The 20000-nt window shown below is 34.9% G+C and overlaps 1 protein-coding gene across 1 annotated transcript in view; it reads right to left on the bottom strand.

The window, feature by feature from the left end:
- Nucleotides 1-1832: 1832 nt before the first annotated feature.
- LOC136839440 (serine/threonine-protein kinase PAK 1-like) overlaps nucleotides 1833-20000 on the bottom strand; it is a 33365-nt gene continuing 15197 nt past the window's right edge. Inside the window, 8 exon segments of the mRNA XM_067105498.1 lie at nucleotides 1833-2000; nucleotides 3637-3771; nucleotides 3773-3810; nucleotides 11572-11733; nucleotides 12885-12988; nucleotides 13605-13693; nucleotides 18646-18832; nucleotides 19364-19516. Of these exon segments, the coding sequence (XP_066961599.1) occupies nucleotides 1899-2000; nucleotides 3637-3771; nucleotides 3773-3810; nucleotides 11572-11733; nucleotides 12885-12988; nucleotides 13605-13693; nucleotides 18646-18832; nucleotides 19364-19516 (970 nt within the window). The 3' untranslated portion in view covers nucleotides 1833-1898.

Here is a 20000-nt window from a genome sequence, read left to right on the forward strand (position 1 = left end):
TCTAGAATCTGTCTTCGGAATCATTTCGCCCAGAATTCTTCCACCTCATTAAGGACTCCTGGAGAAACGCCCACTGGATTATAACGTCTTCTTGAAGACGTCTTCACGACTCCAAGGTCCTTTGAAGCCATCTTCAGCTCCTGAAGAATTCCTGGAGAACCGCCCCTTGGATTATAACGTCTTCTTGAAGACGTCTTCCCGACTCCGGGATCCTGCGAAGCCGGAACTCCTGGATAAACACCCATTGGATTATCACGGCTTCCTGAAGACGTCTTCAAGAATCCAGCTGCCTTTGGCTCCTTCTGCTGCAGCCTCGAGAATCTCGAAGTGTGCATTCAAGCAAAAAAACAAACGTTCCAGAGTTTTAGTATATATATATATATATATATATATATATATATATATATATATATATATATATATATATATATATATATATATGTATATATATTTACACATACATACACACATACATACATAGTGTGTGTATGTATATATATATATATATATATATATATATATATATATATATATATATATATATATATATAATGTACATACATACATACATACTGTACATACATACTCAGAGAGACAGATAGATAGTTGTCTAATATGGAAAAATTATCAAAAGCTGTACAATACATGGTTGTTCGCTTTGTACAACAAAAACAATTAATTAAAAATTCGCAACTTAACTTTCTAAAATACTGAAGTTTTTATTTCTGTATATTACCTCTCTCTCTCTCTCTCTCTCTCTCTCTCTCTCTCTCTCTCTCTCTCTCTCTCTCTCTCTCTCTCTCTCTCTCTCTCTCTCCAAAATTATCAGGAAAAGGGAAGTCAAGAGTTTACTGAGGCCATTAAAAATCCATGTAATAATTGACTGGGACCAGTGAACTTGCGTGTATGCAAAGTACACAGGTTTGTATTTTCAGTTCCTTTCGGTTACATATTTTCTTTTGAATTATGCGAAGAGTAGGATACTCGTGGTAATTCATTTTTACATGGAGAAAACTAGGACCTGGAACCCATTGGTAGATTTATCTGACTAACAGGTTTCCCCATGGGCAGAATTAATATGGTTCCTTCATAAAAAGAAAAGAAACGGTGAAGGGTGGGGGGGGAGGTTGTTAAAAAAACACACATTAAGGCAGAACAGTTTTATTCGTGCTTGGAATGAAGAGCAGAAATAAAGGAAATTTTGAATAAATAATATTCAGTGTACTAACCAAACAACATCAAGGTTTCATTATGTGCTTACATGTAAAGGAAGGAATGAGAGGGCCTTAGCATAAGAATTCAGAAAAGTTTTAGCTTATGCATTTACAAAAGACGCAGGTTTCATACATTTACGTACTGCATTGGAAAAGTCATGAAAATGAGGTATAACCAATGACAAAACACAATTTCGGGCTTATCTTACTGATTAATTGAACAACTTTGAATGGAATAGAATAAAAATCACGAATCAAGTAACTGGAGGACTTTCAGAAAATTCTAAAATAATATAAGTATCTTCAGTGCTTACTCTCATGTGAGGCGTTCATTTTTTGGCAACACGAGTCCAGTTCAAAGCTGACATGAATCCTACTGTCAACTTATTCTAAAAGTTGAAACCGATTTAATCTCCGATAAAATTAACAATGATAATCTTTTAAGAGAGTCAGGTCTCAAGACACCTTGGATAATTATTAGCAATGGCTTCCAGCAATCAGCATTAAAAAGAAAAAGAGAAATATTTTGGTTTATTGCATCAAAGGTTCCTGGTACAAATGGGTAATGGTTAACTAACCATTCCATTTCTAACGAGAGCAATAGGCTACTATTCTATATTTTATTTTTTTCCTTCTTAGAAGGAGGCAGCTTTGGGTCTGTCCTCAGCTTAGTTTACTCGTCCATCACCGAAGTCCTTGTTTTTCCTTCACTGCCAGGGATTTCTTGGTTGCTTCGATGACTGCTTTCAGCGAGGTAAGTGGGTGTGCGCAGCGAAGGAACGCGTGCTGGAAGTAATATCGTGGGCATTTATGTCATCGGAATACGTAACTCTAATTACTTTGGAATGAAAGTTCTCTAGACGTTATCTCAGTTCTTGAAAACCACGAAAAATACGTTAAATATTCTTATTAATGAGATGTTTCCCCTAAACAGTCTGAATTTTCATTTTCTCTCATTCAATTTACTAGTTGAATCAACATTCACAGACATCACATGAAAAATTATTTACAGTGAAATATATACCAACCACATGCAGACAGCAGACAGGCACATAAATGGGGGCGGGAAAAAATGTTCTGCCTTGGTGTTATCAGTAATGCTTGTATATGTGCAACTCAGAGACTCTTACATGCGAGTCCAGATCTGTAAATTTTTCTTGTTGAATTTCAGTTTCACTATCGAATAGTTATTTCTCTCAGATATTTTGGGATTTTTTCCTCATATCAACAAACATTACAAACCCTGGTCAGCCACTTGATTACAATTTTGCCTCGCTACCATGGCATCTCATTTGCCAACCCATCTTCTGGGGCCTTTTATTATTCATCTTTTCAGTTGGGCTCCTTACGTGCAAAACAGTCATTTAACAACATTTTTAGAGTTTTACTAACTCCTACTCTTGCCTCATTCAGAAGTGATTCTCTTCTATCGTCCATGTTCAACAACTATTTAAAAGACTCTGTCAACACAAGAATTTGCTATTGACAACATCTCTCCATATGTATATCCTATTCTAATATATATTTATCCATTAGGCCTCTCTCTAGATTTATTCCTCTAAAAAACAACTTCAGTCCTTCTATTCTTTTTCTTTTAATCCATCTTTTCTTTTCTTTATGCTGTTCTCACTCCCTTGTCATTAGCTTGCTTATTTTCATAAAATTTATAGCCGATTTCAGTTCATCTTCGTCAACTAAAAGTTTGATTAGTTTAAAAGCTCATTACGAACAGAAAGTGATCAGATGTACCTTCAGGCGTTCCACTCCTCACCAGTACATCCATCAACTTGAGCTTCCATCTTCTCTGAACTAAGATATAATCTAATCAACTTACTGTACTTCCTTGTCTAATTCCAACAATCAGTATCATTCTTAAATACATTTCCATAAAACTCTCTTTACTTCCGCACCAAGAATCCATGTGCCCCAACTGTCTGTCTGTCTGTCTGTCTGTCTGTCTGTCTGTCTGTCTGTCTGTCTGTCTGTCTGTGTGTCTCTCTCTCTCTCTCTCTCTCTCTCTCTCTCTCTCTCTCTCTCTATATATATATATATATATATATATATATATATATATATACATAATGTATATATATATATACATATATATACATAATGTATATATATGTATGTATGTATATATGTATATACATGTGTGTGTATGTATATAGATATATATATATATATATATATATATATATATATATATATATATATATAGACAGATAGATATATATAGATATATATATATATATGTATATATTATAATATATATATATATATATATATATATATATATATATATATATATATATATATATATATATATATATGTGTGTGTGTGTGTGTGTGTGTGTGTGTGTGTGTGTGTGTGTGTGTGTGTGTGTATGGTGTGTTCATTTAAACATTTCTTACAAAAGCATACCTGAAGGAGCTTGGCTGCAGAGGGGCGGGCATTGATATCCACTTCAAGACACTGATCAAGGAAATCCTGGAAGAATGGCGACAACTTATCTCTCTCCTTGATTTCTGGTTTTCCATTATTAGCGATCAGATAGAGGCGCCCTAAGTGGATCCTCGTTCATATAAGGCGGTTCACCTGTTACGGAAAAAGACAAAAATAGTGCTAAGGTTGATCTATGTGCACAGTTCTAATCACTGTATTTTAGCTTGATTGGATAGGGGAAAAAAAAAAAGAGTACGTTACTAAACCCTAGTCCCCTACTTAGTAGTCAAAGAATGGTTCTCAAACTAAACCCTAATGACTAACGGACTAATACAGCTATGCCTACCTGTTGATAGAGCCACTAATGGGCTAAAACAGCGCTTAAGTTCTGGCTAGCTCTCTCTTGAGAGCATAAAAAATTTATCTTAGTAATACAGTAGATGAAACCTTGGTTCTCGCATCAAACCCTTGAGACTGACAGACTTAATACTGCAGAACCTACTGCTAGAGGGAAGACCTTTAAGACAAAACAAACAACCAAAAAACAGAATTGCCTTAATACCACAGCAGATAAAAAAAATCAATTCTTGTACCAAACTCTGAAGACTAATGGAATCACGGGCAAAAAAGTGATGAAATCACAAAAGGGGTTAGTAAAGCCCAGCCACAAGAGACAGGTATGGAGGTCAGGGGATACAAAGGAGGGGTAGGGCGTAGGGCTTTACTCGGCAACCTGATAAATTATGATGAAAGTGAAAAGTAGAAGTAGGAGTCTTTTCTCAATCAGTATAGAAAGCGAGTGCCATTATAATACGCATAACGCTAACCACGCCTGAAGAGATTGAAACTGGAACTTCTTCAAACAATATAATTCGAAGACATATAGCAAATGAATCCACTCAGAAGTTTGTGATCACATAAAAGCAACGCTTCTTTGTGGGCAACATTTTTTTCTTCTTTGTCATCAAGAATAATACGGGCGAACTCATTCTATGAAAGACAAGTAAAAGATGGGAGTAGGAAATAAAAATAATACTTGCAAAATTAGCGATTTCAAGGATATCCGTAGATCGCATTCGGTCATGCTCCAAGGAGCAAGACACTACTAATACTTTAGAATCCTTGGAAAAATGACAACATCGTCTGAGTGCGGACATTTGAGCCTTCGGAGTTCGGACCTTCGACAGTAACATCGTTCTGGGAGGTAGACGTTTAACGGAGCTTGCTAAGTAATCATTTTTTTTCTCAGGAGTGGCGTCACTCGTGTTCAATTCCTCCTTAATTTATCGTAGCGTAATAGGTGCTGTTGTGAAGTGTTTACGAAAAAAAAAAGTTTATCACACGACTAATCTACAGTTGGCGCTTGAAATTTCTATAGATTGTCACTTCGCTGGTCAAGTTATAATAAACCCCGGGCTTCTTTAAGGTAACACTGAAACTTTACTTTATTATTGCTAATATTATATATTTGTTCTGGGGATTTTCGATTCTTGCTGCGTGTTTAGTCCCTTACAAATCTTTGGCATTCATTGTAACTATTTATGTGGGCGTTTACCCATAATCTGACCTGAGTAAAGGCCCAAAATTTACAAGACTTAGAGTGAGTTACGCACAGCTCTAAAGCTTTGTTTTTTCCAGGATGTTTTTGGTACGAGTTCTAATGGGAAAGCTTCACGCATGATAAAGCTGCTCTTCAGCAACAGGTATGTAGGTTTTTTTTTTCGCCAAGTTTAGTTTTGTCATGTGTCATAAATTTTCTTTTTTAAATTGTCAAATATTTCGTCATAATTTTTACTTAAATTTTTGAAATTTAGTTTTTAAATTTCTGTAATTTTGCAATTTGTCATAAATTGACTTGTAATTTTTGTAACAAATTTATATTAATCTTTGTAATAAATTGACTTTTTCATTTGTTTTAGGTTTATTTTTTAATTTGTATATATTTTAATTTGTATACTGTCCTGGAGCTACTGTTCTGGAACAGTATATAACTTATCCTCCACCCCTTTGGGGGTGCCCCTGGAGGGGTGGGGGAGCCCCCATGTTCTGCATAGTAGGTCGTATGACCTACTGTGCGGATTCTTGGGTGGTTTAGCCGACTAATCAAACTTTCTTTCAGGTTTTAGGTACAGACTTAATCAATTGCTTAATTTTCTTGTAACTTCAGATAGTTATTAGGTGTTTAAATGTGCTTGGCTACCTCCAACTCGGTTAAGTTTGCAGAAGCTCCTAAAGTTTGAGGAAATTAAGAATGTTTATGCCATCAAGCGGCAATATTTAGCATTAAAACAAATTAAATTTATGCACAGGTATGGCGTCTTGGTACGTTTTACTTTAGAATTTTAGCTTCCTGAAAATGGATGAAGTTTGTGGTTAGGTTAAATCAGGAACGTTTTGGCCAATATTCATAAAGGTTTTCCCGAATTTAAGTTTTTAAGCGTAAAGTTGGAGTTAGACTTAACAGAATTTTCAGAGGATTCGAACTTGGTATTTCCTTTCTCACACCCGAAAATTTCTGGTTATAGAGGTTATCGGTAGCTCCATAAATGTACGGGTCATTTACGATAACAGGGCTTGCTTACCCAGTAGCTAATCTCTTGAGAATCATCAAAACCATGCAAAGTTTTCTCCAGACAGAGATTGTCCAGAGTAATGTTTGGATTTCTGTTCGTAACAGATGGTATTAGTTTTATGGATTTGTCAGTAACTCATAGCTAGGTACTTTCAGCTCTGTTAACAGACAGCACGAAAGCAATTTTTTTAGTTGAAAGTATGGAAATTTTAAGTCATGGATATTTTTTGCATAGAATAATTGGAATATCTGTTTACTTGAGTGGGGTGTAGTGAAGTTAAGTTTGTCAGGTATTTTGGTTAGTTTTGATACTATTAGGTTACCCATAGCATAAGCAGTGTATTTATGATGCTATCCGCTAACATTGAGTTTGTATGTTACTCGCTGAACACAGGCAGCGAGTTCGTTACGCTGTAGGCAGCGAGTTCGTTACGCTGTAGGCAGCGAGTTCGTTACTCTGTAGGCAGCGAGTTCGTTACTCTGTAGGCAGCGAGTTCGTTACTCTATGAACGTAGGCAGTGAGTTTCCAATGGTATCCATCAACAAGGCTGAGTATGTGAAATACGCATTAACATAGAATGAGGTTGTGAATATAATTATCATAGGAGTTGGATGCAAATGTTTATCATATGAGTTGGATGCAAATGTTGATACCTATTAATTTAGTGAATGCGATGCTGTAATGAACGTCAGTGTTCGACATGCTATCAATGGCAATCAGGTATTTGATTGTATTTGCTATATAGCACCTCAGGCAGTTAATGCATGTACCAATATACATTTTTAAATATAGTATACTAAGGAAGGAGCTGTTGAGTCTTTTTTTATGATTAAGGGCAAAACTGATCTATGATGTAATCATTTCCTCCCTAACGAGAGCTCACATACACAACTAAGATGCTTTATTTTAAAGTTCAACGGTTTCTTTAACTTTTACCTCTTTCTTGAAAGATCAAAGGTACCTTTTTTAGAATACGACTTTGATCATAGTATGTGGGTTATCTTAATTTTGATTTTGGCGATTTTCAGAATAGTACATTTTCTAAGTATTAATATACAAATTTTGTTTGAGTGGTTTCTATGTATAGTGAAAATTTTTCACTTTAATGGTGTCAGAAGCAGAGTAGCATTAATGTTTGTTTTTATGCAGCTTTAATGCGTAATTATGGTATTAAATGTATGAGATAATCTTACTCCAGATGGTTACACGTCTTCAGTGGGTAATAACCATTTTTGGGCATTGATTGGAGAAACGTAACTCATGGTTTTTTAAAGTTAATTATCCTTAAAGTAAAAGATATCGGACCCATTTCAAGAAATATTAGAGTTAACGTTCTCTTTATGGAGTTGCCGAGTAACTGCCGTAAGAACACTTTCTGCTGCCGCTGTTTTTCTGTTACAGGTCACAACTTGCTGCAGGAACCGGAATTCGAGAAAATGTGCGGACACGGGGCGGATTTGCGAACCTTTGTGTTAGGCCGATATTTCTAGGGATCCAAGATGTCGACAAGATAGATATATGCTTCTATTAATTTAATTTCTAAATTTTCCATGCTGCGCTTTTCATTAAAATCCTGCTAGGTTTGTAAGTTAGGTTCCTGGATATTCTGTATTCGTAAACCTACCATTTGGATGTGTATGGTAATTGATTTTTTTTTAATTAATAAATAATTGGTCTTTTAATTTTCAGTTCTTGACTATTCCTCGGTATTTTTATATGGGAAAACAAAGTATGTGGAATCTGGTTTAACATCCTTACAATTACAGATGTTGAAGGTAAATAATTAATCTAGAAATATACCAGACTGTTTAACAGTATTTACGTGTGAATACACATGTGAAAGTCCTATATCAGATTTTAAACGTAAGCAAATTAATGTAAGCCACCCTCATGGAATTGCTGAAAATTCCATTTGTTTAACACTATAGTGGAAATGTGGTTTGGGTATTGGTTGTGACTACTCAAATGCCCTTAGCTAATTTGTGGAACAAGCTGAAACCTGAATCCATTCTAATGAATAAATGTACAGTACTAATAGCCCCGTTGAAAGTATTGGGAGCAAAAAAAAATGTAAATTACGTAATTTTACTAATGCAGAACAATGTGTAATTAGAAGGTAAAACTAAAATTATTTTTCATGGAGCTACTACAAAGAATTTTCCATTCATTGGTATGAAAATTTTGATGTGATGATCAGCTACACTTCCACGGACAAAGGTCCTAAGCTACGTGGCTAAATATAGGGGTTCTAGGACAATTGCCCCCACAGGACAACTGCCCCATAGGACAACTGCCTCCTGGACAATTGCCCCCATTGCACAAGTTTCAAAAAGTTAGTTCCCAGACATTTAGAAAATTGTTACCTGCAGTTTCATCCATGAATAAACAATTCTCGATGGATTTGTTACTCATTACATTATCAATAACCGTCTTGTTATAAAAAATTGTTTTTTTTTTTGTAAATAAGCCAACGACTAGTCTAAATTCAGTCGTTTAAGAAATAGTCACAGGTACTTTCCTCTATAAATCTTGAAATTATGACAGCATAATTACTGTCTGGTTAAATGTTTATAAAATATTAAGATATTAAGTAGCAACAAGCTAATGTCTAGTCAGAATTCAATCTTGAACTGTTCAGTGTATCTACATCTACAGCTCTCTCAAATGTAACATAAATTATTACGCCCATCAGGGAGTTCGTCCAAAGTGAACGTGGTAAAATGAAGCTTATGATGGTTGCATCTATGTGAAGCAGAAAGAATTGGCAAATGATGTTATATCTTATGAATGTGAGAAGCGTCGGCATAGCAACTGTAAAGCCAAAGTTAAAGTTTGTGGAAATGAAGTAGTTGGCCATGTAAATGATCACACCCATATGTCTTGTTTGTACGGCAGGAAATAGAGGAAAGCTATAAGCAACCAAGATTCCTCACAGCAAATCATTACCCAAACAATTCAGACAATATCAAATGGGGCCTCAACTCAACATCGTCACCCTCATAAACTAACTGCCTAAGACATTTTTGCAAAATCACAATCATGACTTAGACATAGTGCAATAATGCTTAAGTCACTGAGTGACTAAGGCAGAAAAGCTTTTTGGGAAATTTATTCCAAACATATGCTGTCAAAACCTAGGTCTGACATGGTTTAGGCAAAAACCAAAAATCAATGAAAAAATGACTTAGGCAGTTAGTTTATGAGGGTGACGACATAAGACATTCGACGTACAAGCGCAACAAACAAGCTGTCAAACCTAACTGACATGGTCTGCCATTTACAAGATAATGGTGAGATTTTCTGCTTTGATAGTAGAGCGTATACAGTACGTGTTTTTCCACATCTACAAACATCAGCCTACTGAAGAATTCCAATAACTGGTTTGGTGATGGGACGTTTCAAGGTGTGCCTGAGCTGTTTTACCAACTGTACACTATTCATTGTTTTACTTCGGAAAGAGTTATTCCTTGTGTTTATGCTCTGCTACCAAACAAACAACGAGCAACTTATCAAGACATTATCCAACTCCTCACTATCAATCCCATGCTCAATCCAAAGACCTTCCTTATAGACTATGAACAAGCCGCTAGGAGTGCTATCTGAAGAGGTCTTCCTCAAAGTAACAATCAAGGGATGTTTCTACCACCGATCTCAAAGCATATACTGCAAGGTACAATATGAGGGTCTCCAAAGTCAGTACCAAACTGGCACTAATTTTGCTCTGCAGTTTGGTAGGATTCCAGCTATGGCATTTGTTCCGCCAGAGAAAGTGACTGAAGCATTTGAGACACTGCAAGAGACTTTGCCAATTGAAGCTGATCCTACCACAGACTACTTCGAAGATAACACATTTGCAGAAAACTTCGACATACCAGGCGAGCTCCACGTTTCCCTTTTAGCATGTGGAATGTATGATCGTGTAGTTGAAGATTTACCTCTTACTAACAACTCATGGGAAGGATGGAATAACCATATGCAGGCTAGCATCACTTCTTAGATTTTAGTGTCAGAATAGCAAACATCCGACAAGATTTCGATAACAGCCTTGTGTTGGATCTTTTGATGAAAAAATTGCTTTTCAGTATTTTTACAACTTACAAATTTACAATTTTAATTATATTTATTTTTTAAAATTCAAGTATTATTGAATAATTCTTTTTACAGGAAAAGTTTTAACATTCATGCTTTATTGAATAAGTCTAATTAAAAGATAACAAAACATTAGTTTTATTAGTTTTAGTAGTATTAATCTCCCATAGTTTTTTCAGATTTTTTCTCTAAAGGGGACGATTATCCAGGGGGCAGTTTTCGGGGGGGACAGTTGTCCTGATACCAAATATAGGATTTAACGCAGGTGAAAAGAATTTTGAGTTATTTTATTAAAAAAAATTCTGAAGTTAAACTCTTGTTAAAGTATTGCGCGACGTTTTTAATTGGGGCGGTGGGGAGAGTGGAGGTCGTTTGGCAAACAATCAGGTTGACCATATAAAGCTTTGGGATGCAAAGTTTCTTTTGCCAAAAACATTTAATAATTTGCTTTAACGATTTCCGTTTAATAGGTCACTTCGATTCTGAATAACCTCATAGGTCCCAGCACTTTGCTTTTTGCCTAAATTTCATATTCCATTCAATTTAATACGTCACTAGTATAGGGTAATGATTTTATTTTCACAACTATCCATGGAACCCCCGTAGGGTGGTAGTGCCTTCAGTGCACCTCATGTGGTGCACTGTAGGCATTACTTGAGGCTCTTTGCAGAGTCCCTTCGTCCCCTAGCTACAACCCCTATCATTCCGTTTACTGTACCTACGCTCGTATTCTCTTGTATCTCTCTTTTCACCGTCTCCCATCCATTGTTTCATAGTGCAACTGCGAGGTTTTTCTCCTGTTAACCTTTCAAACCTTTCTACTTTCAATTTTCGCTTTCAGCGCTGAATGGCCTCATAATAATTCTCAGGACTGGTTGTTTAGGACAGTACCTATTAGGGATACTATTGTCTTAGTGGGTTTGTGAATTTGACACCGAACAGGAGATAACTGAGCAAAATAGTCGAAGTTAGTAATCAAAGACGTTTGGAGGATTTTAACATGACTGCCGTTAGATATGGAATGCTTCATGTGGATGTATAATATGAAATGGTATGTGTTAATATTAGAATGAAAATTGTAAACTACTGAAGGAATTTGTAAATTAGTGAATGAAGTAAATTACAGGTTATAGAAAAACTTATTGGTACATAGGCCCCACATTTTACAAATGAATTCTTAAGCTGAGGCCAAAGGAGTACTTTAAGGTAGGGATAAAAATAACTAATAAATGAACTTATCGTATCTCCTCACCGTCAAGCATCTCGATGGCCATAATGCCAAGGGACCAAATATCGACCTTTGGTCCATACTGCCTCCGACGGACCACCTCCGGGGCCATCCAATAGGGAGTTCCAACCATCGTAGTCCTCTTCGTCTTCTCCGGGGACAGTTGAGCGCAGAAGCCGAAGTCGGCTGAAAACAAAAAAGTATTAACAATAATATGAAGTAATGATATGCCGATGATGGAACAAGTTCAGCGCATATGTGATTTAGTAAAAATACATTGTACATATGAAATGACATTGCAGTACCAATGAGATTTTTTTTATAAAATAGTAATTGCTCAGCAAAAACATTATCAAAAATCAATATGAAGGTTGCTCGATAAAAGCAAGATTCAAAATTTCAGTACCAATGCAGTATCCGTATTTTTTTATTAATGATAGAGTGACTGCAAAAGGCTGCAAAGGAAATTTAGGAGATAAGGAAAAGAAATTAAGACTAGTAATCGAGCATTTGCAGCAGTGAATCCTTAAATTTGCACTGGAGGAATAATGATACAGAAACTAGATGTTACAATACTGACCATTGACGATAATAATATTAGACCCGTAAAAGCCATCGTTAGAATATGTACGTATACACACACACACACACACACATATATATATATATATATATATATATATATATATATATATATATATATATATATATATATATATATATTATAAATCTAATAAAGGGTTATTTTATGTTAATTAGTTATTTTCTGTTATTAAAGCAACAAAACATTCAAGCTACTTATTAGGTTATACCATGCAATCATTATCTTCGATAGTTACCAGACATAAAATCTTACTGATTTTTATTGGACACGTAAAACCCATCGTTAGAATATATACGTATATACACACACACACACATACATATATATATATATATATATATATATATATATATATATATATATATATATATATATATATATATATAATATACATATATATATATATCTAAATCTAATTAGGGGTTATTTTCTGTTATTAGCATTAAAGCAACAAACAATTTAAGCTACTAATTTTTTATTAGACAGGCAATCTTTATCTTCATTGTAGTTACCAGACATAAAATCTTACTAATTTTTATTAGACACGTAAAGCCATTGTCAGTATATACATATATATATATATATATATATATATATATATATATATATATATATAAATTTAATTAAGGGTTATTTTCTGTTAGTAGCATTAAAGCAACAAACAATTCAAGCTACTTATTAGGTTATAGCATGCAATCAGTATCTTCGGTAGTTACCAGACGTAAAATCTTACTGATTTTGATTTCGCCGTTCATTCCCAAGAGGATGTTGTCTGATTTTATGTCTCGATGAATAATGCTTCGCTCGTGGAGGAACTGCAGACCTTGGAGAACTTCCCTGGAAAGTTATCAAAGACATACAAACAATCACGCAAGGCTTCTGGTTTCTTTTCAAGTTCATCCAGGACTTAAGCTGACGAAATGCTAGTTTTGAGTGAACCAATTTCATCAACACATTTACATGCATTAACATTCTTGTCAAACTATATAGTTGGCGATGTGTTAATTTTTTGTTAATAATTTGATCATTATTTTTTTCCAATTTGATCATTTTTTCAAATAAAATTATAGGCAACGTTTACTTTAGGATGTGATAATAATCAAGACATTCTAATTCAGTTCATATTTACTCATTTACTATAACAACTAACAGGAGGAGGACAGCCAATAACAAACAGTAAACATGCAAAGTCAGTTTTCTAGTCCCATCCGGATAGTAATCACCAGTTACTCTAAAGGCAGTCATTGTGAATATATATGAAAAAAACGTTTTTAACCCACAAATATTTCATTTGGAAATGAAAAAACTTGAAAAGTGACGGGAAACGTAATCATGCCAGAGGAAAGATGCTAGAAATAAACTATTAGTTAGGTGTGAAATTATTATATGGTTTTCTTAATGCCAAAAGACATGATAGTTTTATTGGGTTGGTCTCCTTTAAGACTGCACTCACCTGCATATGGCAGCTATTTGTCCTTCTTCCATACAGGTCTCTGTCACGACATCTGTCAAAGACCCTCCCGCTAAGAATTCCATCACTACCTAAAGACACCAAGTTAATTTCATGAAAAGAGTAATAGAATAGGAAAACAGAATACAGAATTTAGTCCAAAGGCCAAGCGCTGGGACTCAAGAGATCATTCAGCGCTGAAATGGAAATTGACAGTAAATAGGTCTGAAAGGTGTAACAGGAGGAAAATCTCGCAATTGCACTAAGAATGTTAGGAGAGGGTGGAAAGTGAGGTGGAAGAAAGAGAATATGAACGGAGGTACAGTAAAAAGAATGAAAGGGGTTGCAGCTATGGGCCGAAGGGACGCTGCAAACAACCTTAAGTAATGCCTGCATTGTACCGCATGAGGTACACTGACGGCGCTATCACCTACGGGGTGAAATGAGTAATGCTTTGGCATTATCATTTATTCAAAATTCTCATATAATCATGTGGAGCTGGTCAAATGGACTATAAACTTGTTCAGGAGCCTCTGCAAAATGGAAAGCCCCTTTTTAACCTCCCCCCAAAAAAAAAAATGAAAATAGAAAAAGGCAATAAAGGATAAATATGAGGAATTGAAACTGAAATACGAGACAAAGTAACCCATTCAAATGAAAAAAATTGCTTGATATGAATCATTTCTCTATATATACGCAACAGCTGAGAAATAACTTAGATAAATTACGACTCTGGAGTATGGCAATTCAACATTGCATGCACACACTGATTTTAGAACTTCAAATTCCATATGTAGTTTTAAATGAATGAGTACTTTTATTATCCTTGTCATTATTAATGAATCAATATTCTTATGGAACAAGCAAATGACCGTAACCTTTACAAGTGGAGTATTGGTAATTGTGTAAAAGTGGTTTGGTAGCTCTAGCCTTGACGATTACCACCCAGTATCTGTAACTCTTAAATTATCTAGTTTTTGAACGCCATCGTGATAAGGCATCTTAATGCCTTTGCTGAAAGTAATCTTCTGTTCCCTAGTTTGTAGTTCGGCTTTTGCAAGGCCTGGGTGCTTTCAATATCCAGTGTCGGACCATTTCTTAGTGTTACCACTGAGGTTTTAGCTAATAGCCTACAAACAGCAATTGCTGATGGGCACCATGGTGACTACAGGAATGTAATCTAAGGTGCTCTTTGGCATGGCGTTCTTTGACAATTATTTATCTCATATGTTCACAATATGTGGCTCAGTCTTCAAAGAAGCTTATCGTTCATGCAGAAGATGCCACGCTCTTTGCATTGATTCCATCTCCTAAGTATAGACCTGTGGCTGCTGAATATCTTACCAAAGATTTAGATAAAATTAGGACACGGTGGAACTTGTGGGGATAAAGTTGAGCCTTAACAACACTTAAAAGTATGATTGTTAGACATTGGTCGCCCCAAAAAAAAAAAAGACAAGAGTGAATTCTAGTTGTCATTCTTGATGCAAATTCACTTTTGAGACATATCCATTCTATCTCTTGTTCATTTGTACAAAATAGACATGCTGAAAGCCTTTCAAGAATTTCGGAGGCCTGTCTGTATCGAGGAAATATTTTTTGTTCTTTTATTCTGCTTTCCCAGCAGGGAGGTAGTGCAGTCAATGCACCTCTCTTGGTGTACTGTAGGCATTATTTAAGTTTCTTTGCAGTGTCCCTTTGGCCCTCAGCTGCAACCTCTTTCATTCCTTTTACTGTACTTCCGTTCATATTATCTTTTTTCCATTTGACTTTCCACCCCCTCTAACAATTGTTTTATAGTGCAACTGCGACGTTTTCCTCCTGTTACACCTTTCAGACCTTCTTACTGTCAAATTTTCCTTTCAGCGCTGAATGACCTCATATGTCCCGGTGCTTGGTCTTGGGCCTAAGTTCTGTATTCTATTCTATTCTTTTGTTTTGCCATGTATTCCATATTGTTCCTTGTTTGGTTTGCAGCAGCTAGCTCATATCTTAAATTGCAGGACAAACTCGTAAAAAATTTTTTTCCTGATTTTTTATTATCTCATTGTGTAAAATTTGTAAAAATTTTCATTTTTCTTATCATTCTTTGCATTCGGATCTTTCCATACTGCATCGTCCAACACGTAATACTAGATTTGCAGCTAATTTTAACAGCCTTGTCAGTTTTTTTAATGAAATTTAATACTACATAATTTCCTAGAAGTTTTATCCCTGCTGTGACCAGACTGTGGAATGATCTTCCTAATCACACCTGAATTGTTGGAACTTATCAAGCTCAAACAGGGTGCAAAGGTTTTCTTGTGAAGCAAGCTGATGTAAGTGTCACTTCACAGATTATTTACTCTTATCGATTTCATTTATTTTTCTTATTTATCTTAATTTCGTTTACCTATTTACTTCGCAATTTACTTTTCTACACTGGGCTTCTTTCCTTGCCGGGCTATTGGGCTTGTAGAATTCTGCTTTTGCTGTTAATATTGCAGCTTGCATTGTAATAAAACAACAATGTTAAAAACCCAAAGAAAAGCGGAATTATAAACGAATATACATTTTATAATGAAAAATATTTGAATGCATACAGGTAACAAAAGATAACAATATACAGTCTAATAATAGGTAATTAACAGTAAATAAATAGCTAGCTTACTAGAGCAAGAGCAATTTGACAGTGTACCCTCAAACAAGGACACTTAACCTTAGTCTGAAGAACATTGGCTACATAACCACTACCTTAGGTAAGGAAACAAACTTCGTCCCGTGAGAGAGATCATCAGCATAACATGGTGGAACAGATACCAAAATCAATTTAGTCAGACAACTGAAAGAGATCTTTTCATTTACTTGGAAACACCAATATGTTGAAAACAAAGATACTAAAGTAAAATTTCATATGTTATTATTGAGAATGGAGTATAATTTGAGCAAATATCATTCCTCCATATTTATCTAGTATTGGGCAAAGATCATAATAAAGTTTATTTATTCACATCATTCGTTACTTACGCAGGTGTTGACAACCGTTGAATAAAAGTTACATGATAATGTATACTAGCATAAAAGCATTGCGCGAAGATCTAACGAAAAGCTTGCTTTCATATCAAGAAAATCACAACTATTTTAGAAAAGAGCACACCCTCATCAAATAGTAGAGAATTTCAATAAAAAAAAAGAACGAAGATCATTTATACGAATATTACAAAAATAAGTGGTCATGACCCTTGAGATAACACCGACAATTATCACAACGCCCAAGGGCAAACAGAAACGGTATCCATATCTGGGTTCCTATTTTTTAAGATCCTCCGACACAGGCAGTCAGCAAAACGATTACCTATCTTATCGATTAAAAACAATCGTAAAAGGGTTCTTGAAACAGATATATATGCACTGAGTCATGAGATAACACCCCAGTGGGTTTTAAAGATAAATTTGTTTATAGTAAGCGGCTTCATACAAAGTAAATTAAAACGTCTCATGTTGCAGATTTTCAATAAGGGGGCTACTATTGTTGTTATTAGGAAAGTGCTGATTCGGGGTTTGTCATTATTTTTTTTTATTATGATTTCGATCCGTGATGTCATTATTTTTCTAATCATTAATGTTTCTTTCTGCATTTGGATTATCTACCTAAACACAAATTTATAGAAATACAATCCATTTTTCTCATGTATTATTCCACATTCTGGTTTGTACAAGGGTGACTAGATAAAGTTCTCGTTCTGTACGCAGAGTAAAAGTGTTTTTCGGACGTTAATCCATTTCCGTCAACCAGGTTCAATTTCAGAAAAAAAGCAAGGCAATGGTCATCACAAAATTTATACCTTAACGACCAAATCTATGAAAACTCTCACATTAAGAGTTACTTTAATTAAGTATCTACACAGAAGGCTCAATAGGCTTGCCTGCACACTATGTAGCACTGCCCTCTGTACAGCTTGCTCTCTCTCTCTTATTTCATCCATTAAAGTAGGTTCACTCCAACACTTCACTCACTCCATCTATCCAGCACTTTATAGCTGATTCTTCCTTCCAACATTTCAGATTTATACACTCTACATAAGCATTTCGTCCTCCAGTCTCTCCCTATGACCAAAACATCTCAAAATAATGAGCCATCTTTTCACCTAGGCTAAACCTTTTCCATTGTTGTTGCTTAGGATTAAACTGGTTTCATACCAGTGTAGGCTCTTGCTCCGAGAGCACCCCGTAAACCTTTTCCTTTTCTTTAGCATATTGTAATATCCCGTAACCTTTCAATCATTCTCTCTGGATCCCGTGGGTCGAGTGCGACAGCTCAGATTGTCCTTACTCTAGGGCTTCATCAACACTGGTTATTTCAGAAGCACGAAATGAACGAAAATTGTGTTTGTTTCATAGAAAACAAGCAATATCGGGGATTTTTATGTCTCTTTGGGATGATCATAAGAGAAAACAGTAGGGTTTTTGGGTGATTAATCGCACACTCCGTGGAATTCACTACAAAACGAAAAACGCCTTGATAGTTTTAACCTTTTTTTTTATATTCGCTTTTAGTATCTATACCTCATTTCCATAAATGAGGCGTATCTCAGAAGCCTCTCCATGCATTCCAATTCTGGTGTCATCAGACATTCTCTTTCCCTTGTAAAATATTTGCAAGAATCCTGCTACCTTTGCAGGGAGGCGGGCCTCTTCAATAAATTTAAAATTGTACACATATGCAATATGCATACGTATAGATAGTATATGTGAATAGATATGATTATACAGTACACACACATACATACATACATACATACATATATATATATATATATATATATATATATATATATATATATATATATATATATATACATATGTATATTTAGATATTTGTATTTGTCATATAAGCGTACAAAACTTCAATTATTTTCTCCGATGTTATAATGGTGACATTCCTTGCAACTTTGCAATTGACATTAATCGTTTTGCTTGATGGAATCCTAGTCTACAGAGATTGCAAAGGAGTAATAAGCGTTTTTAAAGGACAAAGAATTTCAAAGAGATGAGATCAACTTACCCAGAGTTCTTCTTTTACTAGATATGAATCGAGGTAGTTAACGATGTTGAGATGTTTGCTCTTCTGCATCACTAATATTTCGTTCAGGATGAGTTCCGGACGAGGCTGTTTCGCCAACACCATCTGCTTTATGGCCACGGAATCTCCCGTTGTCTGGTCAATGGCTGTGTAGACGGCACCCGACGCCCTGGATACGCGCATACAAACGTATGTATGTATGTATGTATGTATATATATATGTGTGTATATATATATATTGTATACATATATGTATATATATATATATATTTATATATGTATATATACATATATGTATACAATATATATTATATATATATATATATATATATTATATATATATATATATATATATATATTATATATATATATATATATATATATATATATATATATATATATATATATATATATATATATATATATATATATATATATATATATATATATATATATATATATATATATATATATATATATATATATATTTATACAAACTTAAGTTTCATGCCAATGCTGACAAAAGCTATCAACCTCTCAAATTTAACATGGAAGTAGAATGTTCAACAAAAATGTGTCTTCAATGGTTACTTCTGGAATTTCATCTTTATACCCTTGATATATATTGAACCAAAAAAAAAAAAAAAAAACAGTCCATATCTAAATTATTGGTCCTTTTTCATCACTAGCTATACCTTACCCTTGGCCAATTTTTTTCTGGAAGGCGAACTTCTTCACGGGGTCTCCGACACTCACGATATGACGGAGCTTTTTGAGAGTCTGAACTTTGAGGTCGGCCTTCGAAACTGCGGCAGGAGCAACGTTAGGTGGCCCTGGCTTCTCCTCTTGCGAGCTAGAAGGACATTGGGAAAATCGGTGTGAAGATGTGCTTCATATGGGCTTAAAGGAGTGATCTTTATCATGCCAGTGCAGTGTGTTCGAGATATATCTTTACTGATATACATAGGCAATTTATTGTATCTACATTAAAACAATTGTCACAGATGAGGACATTGAAATATTATTTCCAGCTTGCATATAAAATGTGTCCTCAATACTGAAGAAGACAATACGTCATGGTATAAGTATTTAAATCGAACCATTTGAGCTCGAAATTTTGTTAAATTATTAAGATTACCAAACAACTAAGCTTCCACAATAATCATATTATTTCACTCTCGCCTTGGGAGTTGATTATGGCCCTCCTAAATTAGTAACTGGATTAGTCTAACATTTTAAGGAGTATCTATCTCTTTGCACTTAAAGATGCCATCTTCATTTCACATCGCAAGCCTGTATGTTCCATTATCAGCAGCTTACTTATTCCATCCACGCTT

The sequence above is a fragment of the Macrobrachium rosenbergii genome, chromosome 6 (assembly GCF_040412425.1).
Source record: "Macrobrachium rosenbergii isolate ZJJX-2024 chromosome 6, ASM4041242v1, whole genome shotgun sequence".
Taxonomy (NCBI): domain Eukaryota; kingdom Metazoa; phylum Arthropoda; class Malacostraca; order Decapoda; family Palaemonidae; genus Macrobrachium; species Macrobrachium rosenbergii.